General features: G+C 38.2%; 1 protein-coding gene across 2 annotated transcripts in view; it reads left to right on the plus strand.

The window, feature by feature from the left end:
* The window catches only part of trip10a (thyroid hormone receptor interactor 10a), a 31781-nt gene that overhangs the window by 2844 nt on the left and 8142 nt on the right, over positions 1-20795 (plus strand). The window contains exons 2-10 of one of the 2 annotated variants that reach the window (XM_084135962.1): positions 9592-9707; positions 12148-12204; positions 12827-12974; positions 14409-14471; positions 15993-16097; positions 16267-16395; positions 16531-16677; positions 16968-17156; positions 20207-20371. In XM_084135962.1, the coding sequence (XP_083992088.1) occupies positions 9592-9707; positions 12148-12204; positions 12827-12974; positions 14409-14471; positions 15993-16097; positions 16267-16395; positions 16531-16677; positions 16968-17156; positions 20207-20371 (1119 nt within the window). The remainder of the gene's footprint in view (positions 1-9591; positions 9708-12147; positions 12205-12826; positions 12975-14408; positions 14472-15992; positions 16098-16266; positions 16396-16530; positions 16678-16967; positions 17157-20206; positions 20372-20795) is intronic. The other variant, XM_084135963.1, reaches the window with a different exon arrangement.

Consider the following 20795-nt stretch of genomic DNA (forward strand, 5'->3'; position numbering starts at 1 on the left):
TGTTGAGAAATGCCACACAACAGGCTCCTTATAAGTCATAAGAGCATGACGAAGGACAGCGATATTTCGCTGTGTACTCTCGTCTCGTGGAGGCTGTAGACTGCTACTCTCTGCTCAGGCTGGGAGAATAGCTTTGGTTTGCACTATGGGGAGGAGGAGTTAATGATGGCAGTAAAGTACAAGAGGAGGGGTCAAGACTGGGCCGAATACAGTGCTACGGATAAGAGGAACCCTGCTGTAAATTGTGCTCAGGACTGTTTTTATAGATTGACTGGATGTTTGCAGAGGGAATCTCTGTAGGTTTAAAGATTATTGTGATAGCAGTCGGTGTGAAGTTTGATTGAAGCCACCGCTGATTCAAATCAGAGGAGTTGTTTCAGTGCATTAGCTACAGCCATGACCTAATAGTATTGGCAATGGCATAAATGTAGTTTTTCGCAAAGTTTGCTGCTTCAGTTGTCGTGCTGTTGATGAAATCGTTTCTAAATTGATCAGAGTTATCAGATGCTCTTTAAATAATTGCAAAAAGCTTAATTTCCCCCTCAAAAAATAATAATTTAACTTTATCACAAAAACCCAAATTTCACTGTTTTTTGGCCCTGGCACAAAATGACCAGAGTATCATCAGTACATGGGAAAGTGTGAACAAGCAATAATCAGGTGAACTCGCTCTATCATTCTGTTTGGATTATAAGAGCAGACTGATAGACTGAGGGAGGAAATGCTTCCAATCACAGTGTTCTTTCTTATGTTAGCAAACAATGGTTACTTCCACAAAAAAAAGATGTGTAGCCATCCCATCATTGCTTTGCATGAAAGTGGCCTCACATGCAAGGAAATTGCTGCAAAGAATATTGCACTTGAAAGAACCATTGACTGAATCAATAACTCTTTCCACGCTAGCGTTTTTAGAAAACGTTGCCAGCCACCGCCAGCGTTTTTTGATCATTTTCACAACAATTTCAGAATATTTTGTTGTATGAATATCTGAACATGCCATGTATCAAAAGAAAGAACAGAGCCTCTGCTTTTAAACAATTTTCACTCTAGCTTAATGCATTCTTTTTTGAGCAAAAAGGTAAATTTTGAGCAAAAAGTTGATAAAATCATGTTTTTGTCAAAGACTACATCCAGATCTGATTCAGAACGATGATCAACACATAGATGGAATAGATCGAGTCCATCAACACCCCTAATGCTTGCACAGTCCTAAAGCTCGTCCTGGGTCGACATTTCATTCAGTAACATTAGGCAGTTTTGGTTTATATGCTGTTTAATGTTGTTGATGGTGCTATTTTTCATATGCATCTGCTTGCATATGATATCGCTTGTTTCTGCATCTTTTTCGCACGTGTTTTGATCAGGAGATTCAGTACTCTTTCAGAAGATGCGTTATAGCACTCCCTAGCGATTAAAGGAGAAGTTCACTTTCAAAAAAACTTTTGCTGATAATTTACTCACCCCCATGTCATCCAAGATGTCCATGTCTTTCTTTCTTCAGTCGCAAAGAAATTAAGGTTTTTGATGAAAACATTTCAGGATTTCCCCCCATGTAATGGATTCTATTGGGACCCAAACGGTAGAAGGTCCAAATGACAGTTTAAGTGCAGCTTCAAAGGGCTTTAAACGATACCAGACGATGAATAAGGGTCTTATCTAGCGAAACGATCGGTCATTTCCAAAATAAATAAAAAAGTTTAAGTTTTATAAGCACAAATGTTCGCCTTGCTCTGTTCTGTGATGCGCGTTCGTGACGTCACGTAATACGCAATTACGTTGAAAAGGTCACGCTTGAAAAATTTCTGTCCTGAAGAAAATGTTCTTTTTGGCTTTTTAATATTAAAACACCGAGGATACGCACACGAAATGGGCATTTTAAACGATAAACTGACACAAATACATTTGAAAATGTGTATATGGTCCTCCTTCCGCACATTTGTAAACACGTCAAGCGTGACCTTTTCAACGTAATTGCGTATTACGTGACGTCACGAACGCGCATCACAGAACAGAGCAAGGCGAGCGTTTGTGCTTATAAAACTTAAACTTTTTTATTTATTTTGGAAATGACCGATCGTTTCGCTAGATAAGACCCTTATTCATCGTCTGGTATCGTTTAAAGCCCTTTGAAGCTGCACTTAAACTGTCATTTGGACCTTCTACCGTTTGGGTCCCAATAGAATCCATTACATGGGGGGAAATCCTGGAATGTTTTCATCAAAAACCTTAATTTCTTTGCGACTGAAGAAAGAAAGACATGGACATCTTGGATGACATGGGGGTGAGTAAATTATCAGCAAAAGTTTTTTTGAAAGTGAACTTCTCCTTTAACAGTGAAAGCACGGAAAGCAGGAAAATTCCATCAATGGCAGGGGATAGAGTTAAAAACTTCAAGGAGAGGTGTTCAATTCAACTGCAGTGAAAACGGCTTTAGGACGTCCCAGAGTGTCCAGCAAGCGCCGGGACCGTCTCCTCCTGAGGATTCGGGTATGGAATCCTGTCACCACCGGTGCAGAGCTGCTCAATATTGGGCGTGAGTGAGTGCATCTGCACACACAGTGAGGCCAAGACTTTGGACAACGGCCTGGTGTCAAGAAGAGCAGCAAAGAAGCCACTTCTCTCCAAGACAGACTGAAATTCACAAGGACTGGACAGCAGGGTTATTTTCTCTGATGAACTTTCTTCCAACTGTTTGGAACATCTGAAAATCAACCAACTGTGCGCAGAAGGTGAACGCTACCATGAGTCCTGTGTCGTGCCAACAGTGAAGCATACTGAGACCTTCCATGTGTGGGGCTGCTTTTTATCCAACGGAATGGGATCTTTCAAAATTTTGCCCAAAAACACTGCCAGGGATAAATAATGGTATCAAAACATCCTGCAAGAGCTACTTCTACGACACAGGTGCAATTTGGTGTGATTAAGCACCATAATTAATATGTTAAGCACCTTGTCACAAGGCAAGAGTAATAATGAAGTGGATCAGAGATCATTACATTGAAATTTGAACTTGTGATCAGTCCTCAAAAGGTGAGTGGAAAAGCGAAGCCCACAAATTGCGATCAACTCCGAGCACTAATAAGGCAAGGCTTAACGGTATAAGCCTAACAGTCAGGATTTGGCCAAGAAGCTGATTTCCAGCATGTCAGAGCGAATTGCAGAGGTTATGAAGAAGAACACTGTAAATATTGACTCTTTGCATATGTTGAATGCTTTTGCCAATAAGAACCTTTAAAGCTTATGAAGTGCTTAAGTTTTACTGTAGATATAGTAACGTAAAAAAAAAAAAAAATCTACAAATACTGAAGCAGCAAACTTTGCGAAACACAAAATGTATGCCACTGCCTGTGCACTGCTGGCCACGGCTGTACATTAAAGGTTTAGTTGACCCATCTTCGAAACAAAAATTATTATTTTTTAAAATACTTTTCATTATTTCTGTCCATGGATCCAAAAATCTTTGTACTTTTTGAAGTAAAAAAAATGTTGATTTACTGTATGCTTAGATTTTCAATAGGCATACAAGTTATGAGAAAACATATTAAAATATCTTTGTTTCCAATGATTACCGAAAGTCTGTAATCTATGACTTATGTAAATTATGTGAGTAAATTATGACAGAATAAAATGTTTGGTGTGAACAAAATAATTTTCTTCTGTGAATTTCATTGAAAGTAAGAAATGCCCATTATATTTCACCCAAAAAGAAAAAAGTATATAATAAATTACATAAAACGTAGCCTATTTTTAAGACAATTGAGATATTTTAAAAAAGTATTTCATTTTTATTGAACCCCCAAATTCACAGTAGCCTACTGTAATGCAAAAAAGGTCTAATACTATAAAAACATATCAAGTCAAGCCTTTGAGTCATGGCTTAGGCATTTTAAAACGGATAACCGCACATCATAACCTGCCTTCATCAGGGTGTTGACAACAATTTCCAGAGTCCTATTAAACGGCAATTAATTAGTCATATGGCATAGTCACCTGATGTGATTATGTAATGATACATGATTAATAATGTAAAGAGAACATATCTCACCAAAATATAATTAAACCAAACACAATATGTTCAAATAAACAAAATACTCTATATAGTTATAAACGCGTCAGTGTGCGATTATCTGTTACCTGTTTTTAAATGCCTGAGCCATGACTCAAAGGCTTTTTCAAAACTCTCCAGTGCCTTGGCTTGATATGTTTTGTTTTGTTTTTTTTTTAAGTATCCCTACACACAAAGAGCACCGGGATACGGATTCTACACCCCACACAGCACTTTTTGCGTTCCTTGTTTAATGAAAGGTCAAATACAAAAAAAAATAAGTAGTATTATTTACAGTAATGACAATGAGATTTTCACTTCATAAATTTTATTTTTAATCTTTTTGACATTCTTTTCTTTTTATATTTCAAATATTTGCTGTTGTCTTAAGACGCAAACTAACAGAAGCTTATCTTGGGACATAAACAACTGCCTCACGAGACTTTGTTTTGAAGTTGAAAAGCGCTCTATTTTTGCGAGTGAGTGGGTTGTGAGGGGGCAGGGAATTCTTCTCTTGTTCTATATTAATGGACTCCATTTTGAGGAGAGAGGAGGAGGAGGTGGAGTCAGGACATGGCCTGGCTTGTTAGGAATGTCATCCCAAAGGCACCTCCCTCCTTCCCACTTCAAAAACGCATATCTACATCCAGGCCGATGGAGGTAGCACTGAGGGGGTGGGGGACGTTTCAAGATATCATCACTCTCAAGTGGTCAGGCCCGTACTTGAAATGTAACAGAATGCCCCACCAAATAAGGAACTGGGAAAAAGGGAAAAATACAGCCAAACCAGGCAGTTTCAGATGTTTTTTCTTAGGGAAATGCTGACAAATTAATCTCTAGGTCTGTTTTTGTATTGCTTCAGGTATGCTGTAGGAAATAGAATGTTATATTCATATTTTCGTTGAGCACAGCTGAAATGCAGCAGGAAGTGGGGAAGACTTCCACTTCCTGTGTTCTGTCTGCTCAGTCACTTGTGTCAGGATGCGTTTAAAGCCCTGAGGAACCCTCTGCCTCGCACGATAACGTTATAGGGTCAAGGGTTGCGGACAGGGAAGGGAATCTCTGGGATGTCCTCTGTGTGGGCACTGGGCAGGCACGTTTCTAGTTCGGTTATAGCCTACGTTCAGCCTTGGACTTCTGCCGATTATATTTATACTTCAAAATTCATAGTTGTGTTCATTTGTGAACATTATCACGATGAACAAAACATGTAAGAATCATAAGCTTTTGTGAGTCACAGACCTTATTTTCTGCAATAAGCCAAAAGCCAATTGGGATTTTGTCGAGGGAACCAGGGTGATGCTAATTTCCGGTTTGGCTTACAAAAATAGCTGGGCATTGAGTTTCTGCAGAAACGAAGCTGGCAAACTGTCTGGTCTTCCTCTTTTCACTTGCATTTTTACTTGCTCTCGCATTAGTTTGATCAACTCCAGTCAGGAGACTTCACACAATCTGATGCAAGCTTTCAGCTGATGTTTGGAATTAGTAAAACTTATGAAGTACCTTTCCATCTTCATGATTGCATTCATTTGGACAAGTTCGCCTAAAGCTGCAGCGTATATTATAATAATTTTACAATTATTATGCATGCAGCTCTTACTAGCTCATATTAGATGAGAGACTATGCATGTAATAATCATTTGTACTTTTAAAAATTCATTTCTGCAGGATTTATAATAACTAGAGAAGGGAAAACATTACAAATGATGAGAAACTTCCCCTTATAAATTCATAAAAAGTTAAACCTAAAATCATGTTGTTTTAAAAAAAAGTTCAGTGAGATGTTATGAACCCAAAAGATACCATTTCTGATTCATCCTTAAAGGGTTAGTTCACCCAAAAATTTGAATTAATAATTTACTCCCCCTCAAGTCATCCTAGCTGTATATGATTTTCTTCTTTCAGCCGAACACAATGGGAGTTATATTAAAAAATATCCTGGCTCTTCCAAGCTTTATAATGGGAGTGAATGGTAACTGAGATTTTGAAGCACATAAAAGCACATCCATCCATTATAAAGTAATCCATATGACTCCAGGGTGCTAATAAAGGCCTTCTGAAGTGAAGCGAAACGTTTTTGTAAGAAAAATATCCATATTCGTAACTTTATAAACTTTATTAGCCTTTATTAACCCCCTGGAGTTGTATAAATTACTTTTATGATGGATTGATATGCTATTTTGGGCTTCAAAATCTAAGGAACCATTCACTCCCATTGTAATGCTTGGAAGAGCAAGGATATTATTTAATACTCCGATTGTGTTTGGCTGAAAGAAGAAAGTCATATACACCTATAGGATGGCTTGAGGGTGAGTAAATTCATTTTCATTTTTTGGTGAACTAAACCTTTAATATTTCAACTGACCAACATGTTGTTGTCCCATTTTCTAGTGTTTTCTGTTCCATATTGGCTGCTTCGCAGTGTTTCAACATCTCAGGAGTGTTTTTTTTTTTTTTTTTTTTTTTTTGGCAATCACATTTTAAAGAGTCAGGAAATGCTAAACAACATTTTCTGAGATGTTAACAGATATGCTTGCTTTGCTTATCATAGAAGATGATAGCATCAGTTAATTTAAGGGAGAAAAAGGTTAATTAATTGTGGATTTTTTATTGTTTTTTATTCAATTTTTATCTTTCACACTGTTAGAAGTAAAGGTTCTATATAGAACCTTAAAAGTTGGCTTCATAGAACCTTTTATGGAAACCATCATGTGATCATTTGACTGATTTAGTTGTAATTTTTTTGTTTAAATTTTTATGAATGGAAAAAAATGAAATAACCCATTAAACATTAAATTATTATGCAATCATATTAGACATTTTTTTCTTACATAGAACCCGTTTGGCTTAAAATTAAGTCAAGACCCCTATTGAAGCAGTTTTTCTAAGAGTGCAGGTTTAAAATCTAAAAAATAAAAAAAATCTTAAAATAATTTCACAGGATGCTGCGTAGTGTAATGCTAAAGTTCGTCAATGAAACATTGTGTCTCAAAATTATTAATTTGTTTACTAGTTGACAGATCATGAACCTGTTGAGACTCATCATCCACAGATTCCTGTTTTATTGCTTGCATGCTAAATGATTTCTTATGTTTGCGCATGGTTCTGTTGACAAGGGTTCCTCTAATGCATGTTTCTTACAGATATAGTGAACAATACTTATATTTTCAATTTTATATTAAAGTATAGCATAGAACTGCATGATTCTGGATAAATTAAAGGTCCCGTTCTTCGTGATCCCATGTTTCAAACTTTAGTTAGTGTGTAATGTTGCTGTTAGAGCATAAATAATATCTGTAAAATTATAAAGCTCAAAGTTCAATGCCAAGCGAGATATTTTATTTAACAGAAGTCGCCTACATCGAACGGCCCGTTTGGACTACATCCCTCTACTTCCTTCTTTAATGACGTCACTAGAACAGTTTTTTGACTAACCTCCGCCCACAGGAATGCTCCTTCAACTCTACCGAAATTAATTTATGTACTTGCGCACTTCTTATAACTTACTGTGTTTACTCAGCTCTTACGGTGATTTTCTGAAGTAAAACTGACGCTTCATCTTTTGTGTGATGTACAATAAACTTTATTAAACTCATCAGTATATGTTTGATCATCATTCGGACCTGGTCAGAAACAGCAGACTTGTAGGCTATTAATAAATAATGGATACATACAAGCAGATGACAAATACGTTATAATAACCGTAATTAAACTACTAAACTATACCTGTTCCATCTCTATACAGCACTCTGACTCTGTAGGCATTATTGTCCGACTCGAAATGAACACGTTACTGAGAGTTTCTGATATTATCATCATTCCATGTGATGAAATTGTCCTGAGAGACTGAGCGCGAGCTCATGAAGCTCCGCCCCCTGAGTTGTCCAGCAGCAGCTTATTTGCATTTAAAGGGCACACACTAAAACAGTGCGTTTTTCTGTGCCCCAAAAAAAGACAATTTAAACATGCTGTAAAAAATGATCTGTTGGGTATTTTGAGCTGAAACTTCACATACACACACTGGGGACATCAGAGACTTATTTTACATCTTGTGAAAAGGGGCATAATACGGGACCTTTAAGAATCACAATTATTATTATTTTATTTTTTTCAAATAATGATCCCATGATTCATGATCAAAATAACCATTTATTTATTTAACGTAATTTACTTGAGGTTCTTACAAAATGTTAATTGCTGCTGTCTATTTAAAATGTTAAATTAATTTAAATGAATTATTTAAAAAAATTGCTTTGAATGAATGATTCAATGACTCACTTATAAATACTTGGTTCATCACTGGATGAATCAGTGTTTTTGAACAAGTCTTTTGAATCAATCCAATGACAAAAAGATTTTATAAACAGTCACTTGTCGCCAACCAACTGGTGTAACGATGTTAACGATACAATCGCTATCCGAAGAGCCATGTTCAGCTCTATTCTGATTGCTACCATAGACATCAGTGTTTATATCTGGACTATAAACTTTTATTTTATTCCCAGTACTTCTGTGATAATTTGAATATTTGTAACACAGAAATAATGATACTGTGTGGCATGGGCGTCGGAAGAAAAAAAAAAGTGGGTGGGTCCTCCCCCAGAAAAATGTTACTGGAGTAAATACCATTTCATGTAGGCTATTCTGGTGCCTTTTAATTAAAACAACCCAGGTGAAAAAGACGTACTATTAAATATATATAAAAATGTACTTGAGTATGTTTTTAGTACAATACAAATATACTTTAATGCATTTTTAATACATTTAACAGTACGTCTTTTTCACCTGGGAAGTAAACTAAACTCGGGCGTCGGGCGGTTCTTTGCCTCCAAGTCGTGCATTAAATGCACAGCTATCCGTGGATTATCCCGCTAATACCGTGGTCATCTGCCAGCAATGACAATTGATGTTGTTGATGTTTGATGTTTGCAACACAATATTTGACTGGAAAGGTACAACGGGCGGTTACTTTCGCTCGTTGAGAAATATAATGTAGCGATTCAGCGGAGTTTAATTTATTAGGGAATTCCCTATTAATTGGATTTGACTGACAGCACTATGAAAAGACAAATGTGCTGAATCAGAGACGGTAAAAGTAAGTGGGTCCAATATCATTGGTCTTAAAAAGTATACAATGGTTCCGACGCCCATGCTGTGTGGTTGAAAAGCTGTTTCATACCTATACATGATCTGAATGTCCCGGTATGATTTTGTCAATGGTTTAATAAATATGGCCGAATCGTTGTCGTTTTGGAATGAGATCGTGTGGGTGTTTGAATCGAGATCGCAATATTTTAACGATTAATCCTGCATCTCTAGTATGATTACGGAGTAATAATCAGTATGAAGAAAGTGTTATGCTTCCCTATAATAATATCATAAATTGTAACCATTTTGGGAGGCGCAACAGATACCTGAATAAGAATAAGGAATGATGTCAGACCACCACAATCAAATGATTTGGATCAGTGTCTGACTAATCAAAATAAGTAAAAAAAAAAATGGACATTTTTATTTAAGAGCCTGGTCTCGATTTTGTATTACAGGACCAATATGACATCCTTGATAAGCACACACAATCTGGCTTGGACTTGGTGGAGAAATACGTGAAGTTTGTGAAGGAGCGAACAGAGATTGAACAGAATTATGCCAAGCAACTACGGTAAGAGATCTTAAAATCTAGGCTATCCTGTTGGCCTGTTTGAGTGTGTACATGTGTATGCATGCTTGTGAATGTTTATCCAGAGCTGGGGCTGATTGTGAAATATTTGGGTCCCATGACTGAACAGGGCAGAGCTGAACTTGTTGGCACCTCTGAGCTGTAGCGTTGGCCTCGGCCCAGAGGATAAGCATATCCGCGCCTGCTCCCCTTCTCATTCATGACTATGCCTTGACACTTACTTGATCTCTGCCAGACTGTTCAGAGTTCCACACGCTACTTCTTTCTTTCCTCCCTCCCTCCCTCCCTCCCTCCCGCTCTGAGAGAAGTGGGGAAGTGGGAGCAGACGAGCATATGACTGAGGGGATGTGGAGGGATAGAGTGAAAGTGTGGAAAGCTGCTTAGCATTGGCTTCCGTCTCGGCTTCTCGTATGCAAAGGAAGGAAACAAATGCACTCTGGTTTTGATTACGATGGCCTTCCTTATTTGACACATTTCATTGCTTTCAGTTTGTTGTCCAGCTCTTTGGGATTAAACAGTTGTGCTTGGCCAAACGAAACTGAAACACGCCACTGTGTTTGATGTACGTCTGAGCTTCTGTCCCTACTGACCGTGACAAATGGCAGGACCAAGGGGCCAGTGACTTTTTTTAATGAAAATGAAAAATCCTTTAAAGATTTTATAATTTGCATTTATGCTGGCTTTTTTTAATGATTTCGAAAAACATTTTCAAATAAAAGTTCAAATTTAAGGACTGTAATGTGGTGTGACCTTAAAGTAAAAGTACATATATCCTGAGTAACAACATTAATTCATAAATACATCGTTTTGGCGAGTCGCACCACATGACAGTTTACACCCTGAAATAACTTTCCTACATCATACATCACTTTACTTTGTACCACGTTTTTTTTTGTGTGTTTTTTTTTAAGCAGTTGGTTTTATTTATTTATTTCTAAAAAACAATAATCAAAAGGTTATGCAATTACTAAGCTTTTCTCTTTAATGAGGCTTTTTTCTTCATTATATCAAACAGTTGCATCACCATGACAATTTACCCCCCCCCAAAAAATAAATGTACATTTTCAAGTCACATTTATTTTTATCGCACTTTTCACAATATGTATTGTTTTAAAGCAGCTTTACAGAAAATGCATGTGTCTACATTACAATTTAGAATGATCTGTTATATATATATATATATATATATATATATATATATATATATATATATATATATATATATATATATATATATATATATATATATAATGTAAGTTATATATTTCAGAATCACACAGCTAACATCATGTATACATTTTAGGCAGAAACAATGAGCTCATTGAAGTAATTATTACAAGTAATGTATTAATGCATAATTAAATAATGATTACAATATATAAAAAACTTAGCATTGGTGCATGTTGATTCAGAGTTTAAAAAATACCATAGAAGAGACAATTCAAGACATTGAATGTATAAATACTGTTTTCAATGCATTTTTGAATAAATTAATAGAGACAGACAAAAAATAGTGTCATTGACCCTTATATTTCTGCAAACGTTTTGCCGTTGTCCCGTCCACAGTGAATTTCTTTGGTCCAAAATCCTGCTCCAGCAGAAAGGCCCATTCACACCAAAGACGATGATGTTAACGATAAAGATGTTTTTAAAAAAAAATCATTCTAAATTTAAAAGAATAGCAGTCCACACCACAGCAATAACAATAATTTTACATCATTTTTTTCCAGCTGATGAATGATAAAAACATTGACAAAAACATGGAGCCAATCACAATCCATCCTGCTGTAAAGAGCATGAGCATTTAAAGCGGCAGACAACTAAAGTGCAGAACATGCTTATGATAAACAGAACAATATTGTCTGCTGTTGTGTGGACGCTAATATAGTTATAGTTAACTGCAATGTTCCCTCTCATTTATTTTTCTTGCTGAGCAAAACTTTTTTCTATCGGCGGACATTTTGGCCACCTAAACAAAAATATTCTTTATACCAGACCTGTTCAGCGTATGTACCAACAAAAAGTGGTTGCATCATGCAGCTACATTTAATTCTACTTGATTTGACGCTTGATGTAACTTAGGGATATTAAATCATATGTTTGAAAACTCCTGATATAGACCGCAGATATAGATATGGAAACTCCCTTTCTGCCTGATTAGTGTTATGGTAAGAAAAATGAGTAAAGAAAATGTCCCTATGACATACCCCAAAATACTCTGTCTGTGTCTTGGAAAGGACAAATGTTCTGAACATAATGCCCCATGCAAATGCTTCACGGCCACCTGCTCCGGCAGGACCTCTGCAGTTTTCGATCTCCAACGTGGCATGTTATGCAACCTTTTGCTATTTGAAACTTGAGCACTTGCAAATGACAGTATTATGATGTTGTTGATCCAGTGGATCTTTTTTCTGGTTGCTAGGAATTTAACCAAGAAATACAGCCCTAAACGAGGCAGCAAAGAAGAGCAGGAATGCAGGTAATCTTATTTTCCTCTCAATTGTGATGACAATTGAACTATCCAACCTGAACAATGTGCAATCAGAGAATAAAGCTGACAAATCCCCAGTCACTATAATCAGTTCACTGTGGTACGCTGAGCTATGTCTGATGTTGCTACGGTGACTGAGCAGCAGGACCTGTGGGGCCATTGCCGACTCCAAACAAAAGCATATTAGTTCAACAAACAAGCGCATACACGTGTGAATGACTTTACGTATGCTCCCTCTGGAAAGCTAAACTAATGAAGTCACTCATGGAAATCAGGCACTATTTGAATCAGCCACAGGTGATGAAACAACATTCACAACACATTGAACCTCTGCAATGTGGCGCATTTACAAGTTAAACATCAGGGTTTGATTGGATTGTGAAAGTGGGCTATTAAATTATTGGTTATTATTTTATACATATTTTGTATGCATAGTGTAAAACTTGCTTTCAAATCCTAATGAGGTTTGATTTTTGATTTTTTTCCACCCAAAATGAGTCTGAAATGAAAGATTCATTGGGGAATGAATGAACATGAGTTATCACAAATGACTAAAAGAAGGCCATGGAGATCTCTTGCGTTGTATCTCATTCGTATCACTTTTCTTTAGGTTCTCCAATCACCAGGCCTTTCTGGACATCCTGAATGAGATGAATGACTACGCAGGCCAAAGGGAGCTGATCGCTGAGAACATGATGATCAATATCTGCATCGAGCTCACAAAGTACCTCCAGGATCTCAAACAGGAGCGCAAGATGGTGAGAGAGCGAGAGAGGCAGTCGGAGAAACTGGGCCATGCTTAAAATAAAGCATGCTGTGGAACAGAGGGCTGGGAAGGACACAGAGAGGGGGATTGTGGGTAAAAAGGAAAGGCAGTGGAGAACTTGTGAAGAAACATTATAGTCTATTGGGGAGGAAGGCTCTTTTTGATTTGCGCAACACTGTTTATGATCTTCATAAACAACAGTTAAAGCTCACCATATAACCTCAGCTGTCTCCTCTTGTTTGTCACTTGGAATTTATGGGACACTGTTTTAGTGTTTGTGCTTCCTAAGGCACAAATCACTATTACCATTGCTCATACTTAGAGTCAGACATTTAAACAAATGACTAAACATGAGTATTAAACTCAACCCAACATGTTGTTGATATAGACTAGAATGATACCTCAGATTTGTGAAGTAAATATTCTTTGCTTGAGAGAGGTGTGCTATTTCCTTTCTAAGGGCAGGTTCACACAAAACGCGTTTTTGCTGTTAAAAAACGATTTTTTTAAAAAGTATTGTTGCCTGGAAAAAATCACATAGACGCTTGTAGAAGGAGGGTTCATCAGCTGTTGATTGGATGGAGTCTGATTTGAATAGTAAGAAAGGGGTGGGGTTTAAGCAGACTGAATGATTAGAGAACTCCGGCATACATCACCAGAGTTCAGCTTCACTTGAGAGAAGAGAGACGATTTATGTTTTAAAGTATCCCTGGCCTGAAGTCAATCATTTTATCCATTAAAACTTGTCTTTGATCACCAAAATGACATATTTAAAAGTTTTTTCCTAGAAAAAAGTTCTGCATGCCTTAAAATAGCTTTGAATGTAACTCTCTTGCCTCATTTAGTATATGCGGTTCTATGAATATGCAAATTATCCCCGCCTCCACTCACTCACACCAGCTCAGAGATCCACTCACTGATGATCACACGTTGACGTGATTGATTATAAGGTAGTTTGTGACGTCAGAAACACCAGCGATTTCAAAACGCGTTTTTGAGACGGTCTTTGGTTCACTGCAGTTTTAAGGAGAAAATACTCGGCAATGGTGTTGACTTATGAATTTGCTCATGGTTTGTCTTAAAGCATATTAAAAACACCACATAGACATATAAACAACATTTAAAAGCTTGGTTTTCACCACCGGGGGCTTTAATTAAAAATTCTGAAGTCAAGAAAAGAAATGGATGCATGTTATGGATCTTATTATGAATGATTCATTTAGAAAATAGATGGGATGAATTTTTATTTTATGCAGACTTTAATCTTATAAATCATGGTTTTCAGTTTTGTACAAGCAAGCACTCATATTTTTCTTCAGAAAATATAAAAAAAGTTGTTTTCCAAAATTAGATTTTATGTCAGAAAGCCCAAAGCACAATGACCATGTTTTCTCTCTCTCTCTCTCTTTCTGTCTATAATGAACAGCATCTGTCAGATGCCAAGAAAGCACAACAGTCTCTGGAGGGCACCTACAAGCAGCTCGACATTGTAAGTTTCTCTCTGTGACAGGTTGTGATGGAGACCCTGTTGTGGGAGGTGTGTCTTTGAGTGTATCATTGAGCATCCAGATCTGACTGGCTCTTGCACCCTGTCAGAGGCTTGCGTCACGTCTCTTTGTGGCTTAAGCGCTGTGGGGAGAGAGCTCTTTTGTAGGGGGACTGAAAGTGATTGTTTACCGTTTGTTTCTGTGGCCGTTGTGTTTATTCAGGTAAGGGTAAGGAATGTAAACAGAAATAGCTATTTCGATATGCAGTGTAATTTAGCTTTTTCAGTTAGCTAACAACGGGCAGCTATTTCAGACTTCATTATGATAACAAATTCACAATTGACTATTAATTAATGTCCATAGTTACATAATATTCTTTCGTGCACATTATTTTAAAGAAATAAAATTGTTTTAGATGTTTTATCAAAATTTGATCTCTCTAAACCTATTATTGTTTTTCAATGTTGTAATCATTTACACAAGGGTGGTCGGGAAAAACAGTGTTAAGGCCCCAATATACGAAATACCAGAACGAACAGGGGTGCGTTTCCCAAAAGCATCGTAAGTTGATCATACAACAATTGCCACAAATGGTCTTTACGATCAACTTAGGCTTACGATGCTTTTGGGAAACACAGCCCTGATGTGATGTCATTTCGAACAAAATCAGGCCAAATGAAGTTCGTTTGGAGTTCGTTTTGGGAGTTTGAAACAACTTGCCAAAGCGAACTTTCCAGAAAAGTTCACTCCAGCTGGTAAACACCTTCGTGCTACCGTTGGTTCGTGGCGATTACGTACTAGGTGGGTGTGGCACTGAGGCTCCGCCGCCTTTCACGTAGAAATCATGTTCCAAACCAGTATGACTTTCTTTCCTCTTTGGAAAACAAAAGATGTTCGATAGAATATTAATGCTGATATTATCCAAGAAATAAAAGTGAGTGGGGATAGATGCTGTTAAGCTACAAAAATACCAAAAATTATTTCAATAAAAGCTCATCAGTAAGAGAGGGTGCTCCAAAAGTATGGCAAAATTCACAATTAGAAGAACTTACCATATTGTCTATCCAATCAAATGCTCTCTAGAATCTGAAGCTTCCCACAACTGTGCCTGAAATCAATCACTTATTCACACACTTACTCACACTATGTGAACGGCACATAGTGCACTATATAGGAAATAAAGACCTATTCTGGCAGTGTAAATATGCTTACCATAAGCATATTTTGATAAAACCGCACTCAAGCCCCTTCACAGGGACTTTTAAATGTATATTCAAATATGCCGCATGAATACTCATAGCAGGTTTGCATTTGGTGATGCTAAATGCCTTGTTTTATTTGTGTGTAATAGCCAGTAGTAATATGTCAGAGGAACAAAGAAAGTGATATAGGTTTGGTGGTGACACAATGTTAACTTTTGGGTAAATTATCCCTTTAATGGCTGAAAATAAGAGCATTGTGTAAGTAATAACCAACAGGGATAGCTTTGATTTTTTTTTTTTTCTCTTTTTTTTTTTTTATAGAGTAAAAAACGATTTGAAAGGGAGTGGAGAGAAGCAGAAAAGGCTACTCAAAATGCAGAGAAAACAGATCAAGACCTCAATGCTACCAAAGCCGACGTGGAGAAGGTATTCGTTTCCCCAAAAGGTTTCACAGGTGTTGCCACACCTTTGTATGCACATCTTCCCATCCTGCCATCTCATTTCCATTATATCCAAATGCATTATTGTTGTTTCCTTGTTCCTCTTTATGTTCATGGGTCTGATTTAACTTTTTTTTTTTTTTATCTGACCATAGGCCAAACAGCAGGCACATATGCGAACACACATAGCAGAAGAGTGTAAAAACGACTATGCTGCACAGCTTCAGAAGTACAACAAAGAACAGAATCAGTTCTACTTCACGGACATGCCCCTTATTTTCAATGTAAGAAGCACCCGCCTCAGTCCTAACATGTCGAGACGCATCTGTTTCTATCAGCTTACTATGGGAATGATCCCAAACAGTCTTGCAGACTTTATACTGATATCTAGAGTTATATGCATGTTATTTTCTCTGCAGAATCTGCAGGACATGGATGAACGGCGAATTAAAAAGATGGCACAGGGCTACATCCAGTTTGCAGACACGGAGCGTCAAGTCATGCCCATCATTGGGAAGTGTCTGGAGGGCATTACCAGAGCTGGCACGAATGTAAACGAGAGGAACGTAAGTCGAGTTGCTTTTCTAAGAAAAACATTCCTCATTTCCTGCTCTCATTAAACCGAGGGTGTCCAATCCTGCTCCGGGAGGGCCACAATCCTGCTCCAGTTGTAATTAAACATACCTGAACTAGGGATTACTAGTGTAATTGGGCAGGTTGGAGCTAAACTCAGCAGAACATTAGCCCTCCAGGAGAGGGATTGGACACCTCTGCGTTAAGCCAAATACTTTGAGAGAGCAGTCAACCTTCTGCAAACCGACACATAAGGTAGCTAACACTTCTCTGTGTTATTCAGGACTCTGTGGTTCTTATAGAGCAACATAAGTCTGGCTTCGAGAGACCAGGAGATCTGGAGTTTGAGGACTACAGTCAGGGCATCAACCGGGCCTCCTCGGACAGCAGCCTTGGCACTCCTAAAGGTCCCCTAGAGCTGTTGGGCAAGAACAAGAATAAAACCTTCCGGTTGTTTAATAAGAAGAGCAAGGTAGGCTTCACCACTCCATGAAACCAGAGTTCCATCTGATGAAATCCCTGTGTTCTTTGTGGAGATGTAAAGTTCCCTGCTGGAAAACCTTGTCATACCAGTCAAAAATGGCCAAAGCTTAGTTAACCATCTCAACCAGATCCCACCAGCTTGTCCATACTGGTCTGACAGCTCTAACTTCTGATAGTCCACCTGATCAACCATCTAAATCAGGGGTGTCCCATTCTGTTCCTGAGGGGCCATAATCCTGCAAAGTTTAGCTGGCTGGAAGTTTCTAGTGTTACTGGAGAGCTTGATTTGCTGGTTCAGATGTGTTTAATTTGGGTTGGAGCTAAACTAAACTAGAATTGGACACTCCTGATCTAAATGAAGCTTGACCAAATTGAACCATCTAGAGGCAACTTTGAACCCAGCCACCAGAACCGTAGATCTGTTACAGGTTTCTACAGTGCCAATTCCTGAAGAGATGTCCAATCCCACTCCTGTAGGACCACCAGCATAAATTTAGCTCCACACTTGCCTGGAAAATTTAAGTTATCCTGAAGACCTTGAATAATTGGTTCAAGTTGAATTAAGGTTAGACTCCTGCCCTACAATATGATAAAGGAGAGTCTGAAAAGTAACAAAGGGTTGGCTTGAGATGATTTGTGGGAAAAACATTGTTTCAGGTCTTTGAAAGGTCACTAGAAAAGGTAAAGTAAAGGTATAGAGCTGTGGTCTCTTGCACCCTTCGTCTCCCTCCCACAGCTGAAAGATGCATGATTTTTAAATCATCCATCACCTTTCCTTACCCCAGCTCTCAATCTCTCTGATGCACCCGACACAGACGGTTTTCCAGTATACACCCTTTGCATGGCTGTCTGGCTGTAAATGGGGATTGAAAAGCCCCCAGCTCTGTTGTTTAGCTCAGCGTGTGACCTAGTGCTCATTCTGCTGTGTCTGTGCTTTTCTTTGGGACACTGCTGCCTCTGCTATGGGCCTTAACACACACACACTACTGCTATTATATGCTGTATAAAATATCCTTCAGTCCCATCACAATGACACCTTTGTGCACTGTTTGCCATCAGGAAAGATGCTCGGTTGCATCTGGTTAAGTTGTTAAGGAGAAAAATCCTCTTAAAATGAGGGTTGGAGGCGAAGCATTAAAAACATTCCCTTTTCAGTCATGTGATGATTCAGAGCTCTGCATAGGATTCAATGGATCTTTCTTTGTCCCTGTGGCCTATATAGGTCTGAAGTGTTTTCTAGGAACACTTCACCTTCATATTAATAATGTCATTTCCTGCTCCTCCAATAATCTTATTTCCTGCTTGTTCAATGCTTGGCGTTCTTCACATGACCCTCAGCGCTTCCTCTGCCAGCCTTCCTGAGCTTGCCAGCTTAAATGTCTAGTCTTGTCTTGTTTAATTTCAGTCCTAATCATTGTGCAGATCCATTCTTTTCCTTGCGAATAAGCAAATATCAAGTTTTTGTCGTGTTTTACAAAAGTTGCACCTCAAATCTACTTCCCTCTTCCTTTACCCTTAGTCGTGTAGATCAAACATCTTCCTTTATTCCTTGACGCTTTACTTTTTGCTCGCCGTGCATGTTTGCTTTCCGGCTGAGACAGTCGCAATCTCGAGAAGCTAAAACCAATGGAAGGGGAAATACTTATTTTTAGCACCAAACTGTCATTCGTTTAGCCATATAACTTGTAGGGGATTGTTTGATGCAATTGTAGGTTTTAAAACTTTAAAAAAATTATTGTATCAGGGTGAAGCTTATTTGCTCTGTTCCACTTTGTGAACTGCCCACCTATAAAACTTATCATAAGGGTCATAGGCCCTCCTAATGTGAAAAATATTTCAAAATTATGCTGCAATATAAGATGTCTTACTAGCATCACATTTATCCTACAACAATAATCCCAGATTGCAATGTATATATTTTTTTCAAAGTAGTTCCATCTAATTAATGCATGATTTCATCCAATATTTGTGTATTGTTTTTTTTTGTTTTTTTTGATAAGTCTTGTTTTTGAATCAACATGTGAGCATTAATTGAGTTTCTTGTGTGCTTATTAGAGTAACTAGTATCTTAGCTATTGTCAGCTTCTTTTGGAATAAACTCTGAGCTGTAGATTTAACTGTGAGGTTGTCTTTATAGGCAGCTCACTTCTGAAAAGAGCAAGTGTGCACAGCTTATTCACTGAATTATCAGGGCTCCTTTCATTTTTAGGCCATTTTGTTGCTATGCAATCCAACATAAACCTCCGAATGCTGATTGGGCAAAAAGTGGCTCCACTCATTACATCCATAGTGGGGTGTAAAACAGTAATAGTTTTGTAGATTGTTTACATTGACTATTCTTATGCTGCCTACAGTGCAAATTCTTCTTGAAAGCTTATGCATTTGGCTGTCATTGTGATGTGCTCTCAAGAGATTTTGGTTGGAATGAAATGGACATTTTGGTGTAATTTCTGCTTTTTTTTCTGACAAAGACCAGAACCTCTTTAGCAAATGAAAAGACAAAAAGCAGTGGATTCGCTGTAGGCGTGTAATTTATGCCTTGTTTTTTTTTTGTCTGTTTTCGTGCTGCCACATAAAAAAAAAATTTTTCAACTGTAACTGTTTTTCATCAACATTAAGCAAAGTTTGCATAGACCATAGTTGTGTAATCTACATGACCTCAGATTGTGGTGCCATTCATGTATGTCCTTACCATCATTCCTGCATCTCTTGAAGGCCACATTACCCATTGAACAAGCCAAGACTTTTATTGTTTTCTGATGGAGCCATTGTTTGCTTCTTCATCTGGCTTTGCTGGGGCTTGTGGATTTGGGGCTGTTGTGGGTTTGGGTTTTCTTTGTCTTGCTTCTCTTGGCTCTTGCTAAGGTTGGTCCAGTGTTGTCCTCGTTGCTGTTTTGATGTTGCTTTGAGGTGTTTGATGGTGTCTCTTTATTTTCCCTTGTCATATATGTTTTTTGTTTGTTTTTACCCTTCCCCCTGTCCCTCTCCTGCCGTCCTGTCCCTGTGTTCCTCTGGGTTTGTGCCTGGTGTCTGTCCTAGCTTCCCTCGTCCTCGCTCAGTCCCTTCTCCACACCCCCCACCCCCTCGCCCGCTAACGGACCCCCTTCCCCAAAGTTTGGCCGGGACCCCCTGTCGTACTGTTTGAAGGAAATCAATAAGACAGTCAAACCCCGAATCTCTTCCTTCCGGACCCTCAAGAGAACGGTGAGTGTGACCGGTCAGGGATCAAGCAAGTTTGCTACACCTGTGTGCTGCTGTTTTTGGCACGTCTCTTTAAGGCGTTCAGCAGCACTAGATTGATCTGGGTCTGAGTTGTGGTCACATGCACATGGAATGAAGTAGAAATCACAGCTCTTTCACCACTCATCTTTAACCACAACAGCACCAACCTTTCACCTATTCCTACCACACTCCTCTAGTACACTTCTAACACCTACTGAGTTGTAGCTAAGGCTGACATCACAAATCTCAACCTCTTCTGGCAGTGAGGCTTTCAAGCTCTTTCATTATACAACTGCCTCGGATATTTCTTTCTCATTCCCATGCGTTTAAACGTCCCATATTGGCATCAAATCAACATGAAGCTTGCTGAAATAAGAACTGGAGCAAAGACTGAATTAGAATGCAC

This window comes from Abramis brama (genome assembly GCF_963993115.1).
Source record: "Abramis brama genome assembly, chromosome: 1".
Lineage (NCBI taxonomy): Eukaryota > Metazoa > Chordata > Actinopteri > Cypriniformes > Leuciscidae > Abramis > Abramis brama.